The sequence below is a fragment of the Passer montanus genome, unplaced genomic scaffold (assembly GCF_014805655.1).
Source record: "Passer montanus isolate IOZ18808 unplaced genomic scaffold, ASM1480565v1 scaffold112, whole genome shotgun sequence".
Lineage (NCBI taxonomy): Eukaryota > Metazoa > Chordata > Aves > Passeriformes > Passeridae > Passer > Passer montanus.
The window spans coordinates 539,780-550,313 of record NW_024357836.1 but is presented as its reverse complement, the minus strand read 5'-3'; the positions used below and the strand labels follow the sequence as shown (position 1 = coordinate 550,313).

General features: G+C 52.1%; 1 protein-coding gene across 14 annotated transcripts in view; it reads left to right on the top strand.

The window, feature by feature from the left end:
* PTPRS (protein tyrosine phosphatase receptor type S) overlaps nt 1-10,534 on the top strand; it is a 126,112-nt gene that overhangs the window by 51,489 nt on the left and 64,089 nt on the right. For all 14 annotated transcript variants that reach the window (XM_039733478.1, XM_039733448.1, XM_039733438.1 and 11 more), the window contains exon 5: nt 7,630-7,818. In XM_039733478.1, coding sequence (XP_039589412.1) covers nt 7,630-7,818 — 189 coding nt within the window. The remainder of the gene's footprint in view (nt 1-7,629; nt 7,819-10,534) is intronic.

Here is a 10,534-nt window from a genome sequence, read left to right as displayed (position 1 = left end):
CAGGCAGTAGCAGGGGAAGGTTCTCCTCCAGCTGCCCTCAGTGCTTTTCATGCACTGCCCACCAGCAGTGAGCTGCAGGGTGTGGGACCATTGTACCTCTGAATCATCAAGGCTGGAAAGACCTCCAAGGTCACCAAGTCACCTTTCAGCCAGCCCCACCTTGTCCCCACCTGGAGCACTGAGGGCCATGCCCATTGTTCCTTGGGCACTTTCAGGGATGGGCACTCCAAACGTCCCTGGGCAGCCCCTTCCAAGGCCTGAGCACCCCTTCCATGGAGAAATTCCTCCTGGTGTCCACCCTGAGCCTCCCCTGGCCCAGCCTGAGCCGTTTCCTGCTCCCCTCTCTGGCTGCCTGGGAGCAGAGCCTGATCCCAGCTGGCCACAACCTCCTAGCAGGGAGTTGTGGAGACTTTCCTAGGGATGAGCTGAGCTCAGGGACCATCCTGGGGGACCAGGGCTCTCTGTACGTGTCCCTGTGCAGCTCTTCCTTCTGGGATCAGCATCATCCACGTCAGCCAGAGACAGCTGAGGGCACAGGGGCTGCCTCTGCCCCTGCTGAGCAATCCCAGCCTCTGCTGAGCCCAGCAGAGCATTCTGAGTGGCTCTGCTCTCACAGCTGCCCTGCTCTGTTCTGCTGGGACCTGGTTTGGGGTGTCCTGCAGCCCTGGGGGTGCCTGTTCATGGAACCTGAGGGAGCAGGAATTCCCTGCAGGGTGGGCCAAGGCCGTGCTAAGAGCATCAAGGCAGCAGATTTTGTAGCATATCCCCCCTTGTCTCTCAGCTGGAGTTACTCCATCCTCCCTCACTCCTCAGCTCTCACACAGCAGAGTTTGTCTCCTCTTTATCTGCCTTTTCAAGTGCTGGGAAAGTTGAAAGCACTGAGCCAAATGCACTGATCTGCACAATGACAAAGTGAGCATGCTGGCATCTACTCCTCTCCTGTTCCTCCCCTCTTCTGCACTCACCCACTCTCCTGTTTGTCTTTTCTCTCCTGCTCAGCCTCCTCCTCCCTGTCTCTGCTCTCACTTGCAGAGCTGATGCTGAGCAGAGAGAGGGGGCTGCTCCAGAGCCTGGAGATGGATGGGAGCTGTCATTTGCAGAACCTGTTACCTTGGCACACTCTGGAGAGTGGAAACCTGAGCCCAGCTGCTGCAAACAGCACGGGGGGCTCTGGGGGAGCTGTGCAGCCTGTTTCCTGCTGCTGGGATCCCAGACATACCTGTGGGCACCTTCCTCCACCAGCATTGCAGCATTTTCTCAACACCAGTGCACTCTCCTCACAGCATATAACACAGAAAATATCTCCTCTTTTCAGAAGAGAAAATAATACACTCTTCCCTCCTAGATGCAGGGATTGAGCATAAGCCCCTCTTGCTCAGGCACATGATTTCTGCTGGATCAGACCCTGGTAGAAACCCACAGGCCTTCACTTGAAAACAGGAAACTGCAGGAGAGGAGACCCTGGGGAGCCTCTGAGGAGCAGAGCTGTGATGGACACTGCTCAACTCAGTCCCTTCCCAGCAGCTCTGCTGGCTGGCTTGTCCTTCCTGCTCTGCCTCTCCAGGGATCCCAGTTTGGGAGGGCTGGGAGACTGGCTGTTCTTCCCACAGCTGGCTGGACAGAGTGCCTGCAAACCTGACTCCTGCAGAGCTCGGAGGAAGAGAGAAAGTGGATTTGGGAAGCATTTTCCAGTTGTGTTTGACTCCAGCTGCTGTTGTTTTTCATTTTAACTTAGGCAGGAGGGAGGGTTGTTGGCATGGGCACGCAGCCCCAGCTGGTGGAGGTTCTCTAAGCTGCCCACTCCCAAGGAGGAGATTTATATCTGTGTCTCTTGGGATGGATACAGACAGAGAGGAGGTGTCCATTCCTGGAGGTGTCCCAGGCCAGGCTGGACAAGGCCTGGAACAGCCTGGGACAGTGGAAGGATGGCATGAATGGGCTGTGAGGTCCCTTCTGTCCCAAGCCACCCTGGGATTCCATCTGTGTCTGCATTTACATCTCTATCATCTCTGTCTGTATGATGATGATTATTATTACTTCCTGTATGCTGATTATCCTTTCCCTCCACATCTTTAGCAGGCTGAGAGAGGCTGTGGAGGCTTTCCTGTGCTGTCAGAGCTGAGTGGGCTCAGGGGACAGGGACCCCTCTCAGCTCTGGGAGGCACGGGCTGGGTTTCAAACAGGGACCAGGCTGGCTCAGTTCTTTGCTCTGTGGAAGCTGATGGAGGGAGTTCTGTGGGGGTTACTCTTGTGAGCCATTGGTAAATGCAGCATAAAACCCAGTGATTAGTCCAGTTCAGTGTGAGGGGGCAGAATTTGGTGTGTTCTGCCCCACCCCTCGCTGCATCCTGGGCAGTGCTGGCTGCTCCTGGGATTGCTGCACTCCACATCAAGGGGAAAAGGGGCTGTGGGACAGCCAGGGCTGTGGGACTCCCTCCTGGGCTCTCGCTGGGGCTGCTGTGGACAGACTTTCACCGCTTCTAGTGTTTCCCTCTTGGTTTCCTTTCATGAAGTATTCAGACATTTCTTTAACAATTCCAGCCTGAAATCTCCTTCACACATTTCCTCCTCCAAGAGCACATCTGGTGTGGGAATGTGTAAAGTTCCAGCAAGATCCCTGTGGTTTGTTGGGGTTTGGTTTTTTTTGTAATTGTTGGCTTTAAATCACAAAAGGTAAACAAGAAGCAGCTCTGGATGCTCAGCAAAGAGTCCCAGGGGAGCACATGGGAAAGGGAAGCTGTCCCCTCCAAAATGTTACTTTGCCATTTGGAAAATTCCTGGCAGCCTTCCTTCAAACTTGACTTGTTTTGCTTTTCTTGTAGTGACCTGAAAATTGGGTGACATTGACAGCAGATTAATTCTGTAGCTCCTGAATAACATCAAAGTAATTTTAACTGAGATGCCTGTAGAAGGAGGGCACCTGGGGACACGTTAGTGGAGGGAACACAGGCACTGCCTGCACTGGTTTGGGGTGCAGCACACATATCTAAGGGTGCATTTATTGCCTGTGAGCCCACAAATTTTAATAGCATTGTTAGGCTCTTACTGCTTTCATAGTGGAACTTGCAGCTCCAAGGAAATGGAACCAACAGACAGAGCACATTTGTGAGACTCCTCCCTGCATTAAAATCATCTTTGGCTGGGCAGTAACAGAACTGAGACACAGGTACCGACACGTGGGTGGAAATAACTTGTTGATGTAATTTCACAAGGCACATAGTGCCAGGATACCTGGGGAGAGGGCAGCTCTAGTGTTCATAAACATAATGAAAGGAACAGGGACGGGTTCAAGAGTGCTGGGTTTTGATTTTGATCCTGATTAAAACTTGTGTCACTCGAGCTGCTCCCTCTATGTATTCCTGCTTCTTCCCCCCTGAATGAGGACAGTTGACTGTAGAGACCAGCCAGCATCCATCTTCAGAGCAGAGAAATCCCTCCTCCTCTTCCCTCCAGAGCATCCCCATGGCTTTCTGCACCGACTCCATGGCACGTCTGCTCACGCTCACACCCTCCTCCTCTAAATTATTAAACAACTGTGCACACCCTGCGGGAAAAAGAGCAGCAACACCCGCTTTATCTTCCTTAATCATCCTCATTTCCAGCACAGCTAATTAGCTACACCCAGAGCTGCCACCTTGCAGAGTGGCAGGGGGACAGAGCAGCCCTGTCCCCTGGCTGGGGCTGGGCACCCTCGCTGTGTGTGGCAGCCTGAGCTGGGTCCTGGCACAGAACGTGTGGGATTTATTAGAAATGACAGCTGAAGTGCTCCTCTCTCCCCGCCTGCCTCCCTGCGTCCCTCCTGCCCTGTTCTCTCTCACCCTGCTTTGCACTGAGGTGTCTCACCAGCTCAGGGTGGGGGCTGTGAAGGGCTGGGTCTCAGTCAGGGATGAGCAAGGTGTGGGGATGCTCCCTTTGATGGCAGCTGCACCCCAGCCAAAGCTTTGCCTCAGGAGCCAGCACGGCTCCAGCAGCAGCAGCTGCCCAGATGTGCCCTTGAAGCATCTCCAGCTTGAGCCTGCTTCTTTTGTTGCTGCAGTTGCCCGGGCTGCTTGCAGGAGGAGAATTCACAGCCAGAACCATTCCTTGTTTATTCAGGGACAGTCTGGGCGTGTTTGGGGGTGGGTGAGGGCGGCAGGGCACGTGTGTGCACGTCCTGTGGGGATTGCAGTGAGGTTGTGGCTGCCTTGTTGCAGGGGATGGAGCAGGTCTGCTTCCCTGGGAGGAAGGAAATGTGAGCACTGCAATCGGAGCAGGCTGGCATGTTCAGAGCTGCTTCCCCTGCTCAGCTGCTCCTCAGGGCTGATCACGCCTCTAGTCGCAGTTGTTTTAATTAAACTCAGAGGAATTCTGCACGTTGTGCTGCGAGATGAAGGTTTTTGTTTAATTAGAAGCGCTGGGTAATAATGGTTGTATCTGGCCTCCCCCAGCACACACACACACACATGTGTGCACACACACGCACGTGTGCACATACAGATACACACACAGATACATAAACACACACACACACACGTGTGCACACAGAGATACACACACGTGTACACACACACACACACACACACACACACATGTGTGCACACAGAGAGACACACACGTGTACACACACACACACACACACACACACACATGTGTGCACACAGAGAGACACACACGTGTACACACACACACACACACACACGTGTGTACACAGAGATACACACAGACACAGATACACACACAGAGATACATACACACACACACACACACACACACACACACGTGTGCACACACAGATACACACACAGATACATAAACACACACACACACGTGTGCACACACAGATACACACACAGAGATACACACACGTGTACACACACACACACACGTGTGCACACACACACCCTGCAGGCACGGGCTGTGCCCTCCGTGCAGGAATTGCCTCCTGGCAGGGAGGGCAGGGGCTGCAGGCAGGTGCAGCAGCATCACCAGGGACAGGATGAAAGCAGGGATCAGTGGTGATGTCATCTGCAGCCAATGCAGCTCCTCAGCCTCCCACGGCTGCCAGGAGAGCAGGGGAGGGAGGGCCATTAAAGCCTGGCTGAGAGCTGTGCACAGGCACAGCAATTCCCAGAGCCCCTGGGCTGGCCTGACATCATGCTGGGGGGCTGCAGGAACACACGGTTTGGGGGGTCCTGCAGTGCCCCAGCCCAGGGAGCTCAGAGGGCTGGGTCAGTCCCTAGCTGTAGATGTGTGTGAACAGCACCAATTTAGGATACATAATTCTGGTTTAGAGGTGCTTCAGATGCACCAAAACAGCTTTAAACTGAAAGAGTGATGGTTTAGATTGGATACCAGGAAGAAATTCCTCCCTGGGAGTGGGGGCAGTGCCTGGCACATGTGCCCAGAGCAGCTGGATCTCTGGCAGTGCCCAAGGCCAGGCTGGATGGGGCTTGGAGCAGCCTGGGACAGTGGAGGGTGTCACTGGATGGGTTCTGAGGTCCCTTCCAGCCTAAACCACTCTGGGATTCCATGAAAAAGCACCCACCACTGGGTTTCTCCCTAGTCCTGCTGTCTCTGGGTTGTGCCATTTGTATCTGGCTCCGTTCCTCCTTATCCATCCTGTGCCAGCCTCGGGGAAGCAGCTCTGGGTGTTTGCAGTGGGCAGGGCTGCTCCCAGCCGAGGCCAGCCCCACCTCAGTGCCACTCTGAGAGCTGCCATCAGTGTCACTGGGGGGCTGGCTGTGATGGATGTTCATTTGTTGAGAATCCCACCTTTTTTTAATTCCCTGCATTATCTCCCTTCTGTTCCCTCACCTGTTTTGGGATGGATTCCCTGCCACAGACTCCCAAGGCTGTGATTCCCTGCCACGGCTCATTGGAGATGGCAGAGGATCCCTCCCAAATCTCACCCTGCTGCTGGCATCCTCCTTCCGAGCTGCCCTCCCCCAGACATGTTCTGGGGGGGAAAAAAGCACATTCCTGAGCTGAGACAGCTCTCCCCACCCCAGGGGTGAGGGGCTGGGTCAGATATTACTGGGGTTTCGTAGGTGTTACCACAAATCAGTCAGCATTGTTGGGATTGCCCTCCTCACCCTCATTAGAGAAGGCACAAGCAGCACTGAGAGGAGCAGGAAGCTCAGCTGAAGCTCAGTTCAGCCTCTCTGCTGGTGCCACTGTTCTGGGAGGGGATTAATAACTCTAAAAAGCACACCCTGGCTGGCAGCACTTGGCATGCTGTTGGTGTGTGTGTCCCCTCTGGTCCCTCAGCTGAAGGAGGAGATTTTCCTCTCCCTCCTCTCCCAGTCCCACTGTTTTTGGCAGCCCTTTGCAGTGGTTCTTCCATTGTTTCTCTGTGCAGTGTGAGGTTTGGAGGGGAAGGCTCCTGTTACCTGTGGCTGCTCAGAGTTGTGTGCAGTGCAGGGATCCCCTCACAGCCTCTGCTCTGCCAGCAGTGCCAGCCCTGCCCTGGCAGAGCTTCCTGGCACACTGCAGAGCTCTGACACGGTGACTCCAGCGCAGATCCTGAGAGGGAGCTGGGGGGGCTCAGCCTGGAGGAAAGGGACCTCAGCAGGGCCCTTCTCACTCCCTGCAGCCCCCTCACAAGAGGTGTGGGGTGGTCTGTGCTCCCAGGCAACAAGTGATAGCTCAAGGGGAAACGGCCTCACGTTGCTCCAAATTGTTCAGGGTGGGTATCAGGAAACATCTATTCACTGAAAGAGTGAATAAACATAGAACACAGACATGAATAACCACAGAACAGACTGCCTGGTGGAGTCACCATCCCTGGATGTGCTCAGAAAATGAGTTGACGTGGCACTTGAGGACATGGTTTAGCAGGCAGGTGGACCTGGGGATCTGGGAGGCCTTTTCCAACCTTAATGATTCTCTAATTCTATTCTGCTATTCCCCAAAGGGTTTTAAAAGGTTTCACTTAAATGTAGAATCCCGTGGCACACTGAAACAATCCCACCAAAATGGACAAGCTGCTGAATCTTACTGTGCCACGTGCTCTGCTGTAGCCATGATATTTTATGAAAAATCCTCTGCTAGGATTTTTCCCGTCCTGAGGAGCTGAGAGCCTCAGGAAAGAAATGTAAACAATAACTGTGTGCTGCTGTGGAATGCACCAGGTGCATCTTCCATTGGTCCATGTGGATTGTTTTTAATTGATAACCAATCACAGCCACCTGGGCCAAGGCTGTGAGCAGTCACAGGATTTTGTTGTGCATTCTATTCTATTCTATTCTATTCTATTCTATTCTATTCTATTCTATTCTATTCTATTCTTGTTCTTTGTAGCCTTCTGATCATCTTCTCTCTCTGTTCTTTTAGTATAGTTTTAATGTAGTATTTTAATATAATATATTAAATATTATATATTTATAATATATAAATATTATATAAAATTATATAATAATTTTTATCGATTATATAAATTATTTATTATATTGATAAATAAGTAAATAAAACATAATAAGTCAGCCTTCTGAGCAAAATGGAGTCAAGCCTCGTGTCCCCACACTTGGATAGTCCCCCTCAACACTCTCCCTCTGGGAGCCCTCGGTGTTTGAGCTGCCTGCTGCCTCCCCTGGGCTCTCCCCCTGAGCCCTGGCTGCTGCTGAAGCCCTTGCCTGTGCTCTCCACCCGCAGAGGACCAGCTGCCTCCTGGCTTCCCCAACATCGACATGGGGCCGCAGCTGAAGGTGGTGGAGCGCACGCGGACGGCCACGATGCTGTGCGCGGCCAGCGGCAACCCCGACCCCGAGATCACCTGGTTCAAGGACTTCCTGCCCGTCGACCCCAGCGCCAGCAACGGCAGGATAAAGCAGCTGAGATCAGGTAAGGGCTGGCACTGCAGGAGGTGAGGGCTGGCAGCCGTGAGGAGACTGCTCACAGGGCCCCGAAGCAGAGGAGAGGGCTGAGAGGTGCAGGCCCCGCTGCTGTGGATTGCAGCCTTTGGGGGTTTTTTTTGGTTTTTACACCAAGAGTGGTTGGAGTTTCCACTTTGAGCCCTACTGGTTTTCTCTGCTGCCCAGCTGGGAATGACAACAGGGAAGCTGGTGCCCATGCAGACACTTCCCTGGATCACGGTGCTCTTGAGCTCAGGGGAAGCTGGATGGGGCTGAGGGTTTGCTCCTCGCACAGGTTTGTTCCTCGCTGAGGGTTTGCTCCAAGAACTGGCACAGGAGCAAAGAACCGCTCTGGCAGACACGGCTTTTTAGGCCCCACACACCTGGTGTAGGGTCCGTGGCTCGGGCAGCCTCCTGCTGTCCAACACGAGGGTGTGAGAGGAGCCTCTGGGAGCTGGGGCTGAAGAACAGCAGGATCTTGCAGGATGTCCCCAGCATCACCTGGTGTCCCTGCAGCCACCTCTGGGAATGTTCCGGAGTGACCCCTCGCTGCCTCTGCCCGTGGAGTCCATCTCCACCAACAGATGTACCCCAGCTCCGTGGCTCTTGTCAGTTTTCCATCCTTCCCCATCTGCTTGTCCATCTGTCTCTCTTGTTTGTTTTCTGTTTGCTGTTTTGTGTGTGTGGCAACGTGACATCTCTTAATATTCACGTTTCAGGAGCTGTTTTTGTACTTGTTAAATCTGCCAGTTCTCTCTGTGAGAGTGTGTGCAAGGAGGGCATAGGTGGACTTCTTTTTGAGTGCTACTGATAAAACACTTCCATTGATAGCTGCAAAAATGACGCAAGTTTTCCAAGTTCTACCTTCTGACTAAAACTAACCCAAGAAATAATCCTTTTCACAAGCTGCTGGGGCTGACTGCCTTGACCCAGCCTAGAGGAAGGTGTCCATGGTTCATTTTTAAGTATTCTTTGGCAAAAGAAAGGCATTGTTGTAGGCAGAGGGAAAGCAGAGGCTTTGGTTGGGCAACTGGAGTTGATTTGTTCGTATTAGACCTTTGACAAATTCTTCAGTAAAGTGGTAACCAACCAACTGCTCCTGCCCAGATCTCTGCTGGCCCTGGAGAAATCAGTTCTGACTGTCCTGCTGGATCTGCACAGCAAGCCATGGAAGCACCTGGTTTTTCTCTTGCCCTGGTTGGCAGAGATTCTACACAAAGTTCTGTGGGCCACTGGTGGAAAAGCTTCAGCATAGTTCCAGTTTAATGTAGCTTTTACACACCTGCATAAATGCCTCCTTGTTCAGTGAAGCAAAGTCACAAGCAGATCCTTAAACTGCTTTGTTGAATTAGAATGGCTTGTTGAATCCCACGAACGCAGATGAGATTGACCTCCCTGTTTTATCATAACAGCTGAGGCAAATGCAAATAAAAAAAATCACTCAGCATAAATAATGAGAGGTAAACTAGAATTATATCATGCTCTGTGACCATGATCTGAAGTGTGAGTAATGCACAGGCAGATTATTTTTAATACATTCATCATCTTGCTAGAATGCCTTTACTCTTTAGCTCAGTTTGATCTGGTGTTTTCCTTGAAGCCACCTGAGCGCTGCCTTTTTATTCCAGTGAATTTATTAACCTCGGAGTGAACCCTTGACCCTTCTGATAAATAGAAGATACCTGCTGAGATTTAATCTCATTTACAGCTGCTTTAAATTAGTAAACTGGTGGAACCCTGAAGCATCCCTGTAGTCTTCAGGGCACAAACCTGTTGCCTGTGTGTCAGGGAGTGCAGGTCCTCGGGCAGTCAGGACTTCCCAGTTCTCCAATTCCATCTGCTCTCATGGCCTTCCAGACCTTGTGTGTTCTGCAGAGAAAGGCCTGCAGAAGTGTAAAATATTAACATCGGGGTCGTTAATGTGCTCTGTGGCAGCACTTGTGGCTGTGGAAGGGAGTCAAGGCAGATTTGGGTGTGGGGTTGTGAGTGAGGCGAGGCCTGCTCGAGCTGCTAAGGTCAGATCTCAATTTAATACATTCATCTTTCCAGAAAACAAACTGGAGTGTCCAAGGCCAGGTTGGACAGCGGGGCTTGGAGCAGCCTGGGACAGTGGGAGGTGTCCCTGCCACGGCAGGGGTGGAATTGGATGGGCTTTGAGGCTCCTTCCAACCCAAACCAGTCTGGGAAATCCCAGTGACTGTTCCCTCTGAGGAATGAGCTGTGACAGGACAGGACAGACACCCAGATTCCCCCTGGACATGAAGCCATCAGGATAACAGCCATGCTGGAGGACAGGGGGTGTGAAGAAGTGAATTTTTATCAGTTCTGAGTTAGTGGCAAATACGCAAATGAGCTCATGAAAAGTGAAATGTCAGACAAGGAGATCTGTGGGATGGGGTTTGGTTCTCGTTTGTGTTCAGTCTGAATGTTTGGCTGGCAATACAAACAGGCCTCTGAGACCATGGTCATTATATTCCCCTCATCCCAGAAGCCCATTTGGAATGTGGGGCTTCACTCTAATCAGGAGGGGTGATACATCATTAACCACAGTGGTTTTTCTCTAGCGGATGTTTCTGCTTCTCCTTTCCATCTCCAGATAAAATTGCCAAGCAGTTGGAAATCTTTTCATGCTTGGGGGCTTGGGCTGAGTGCAAAGCTCAGTTGTCAGTCAGAGGAGAATGGGAAGAAGCTCTGGCTGGGCTCCT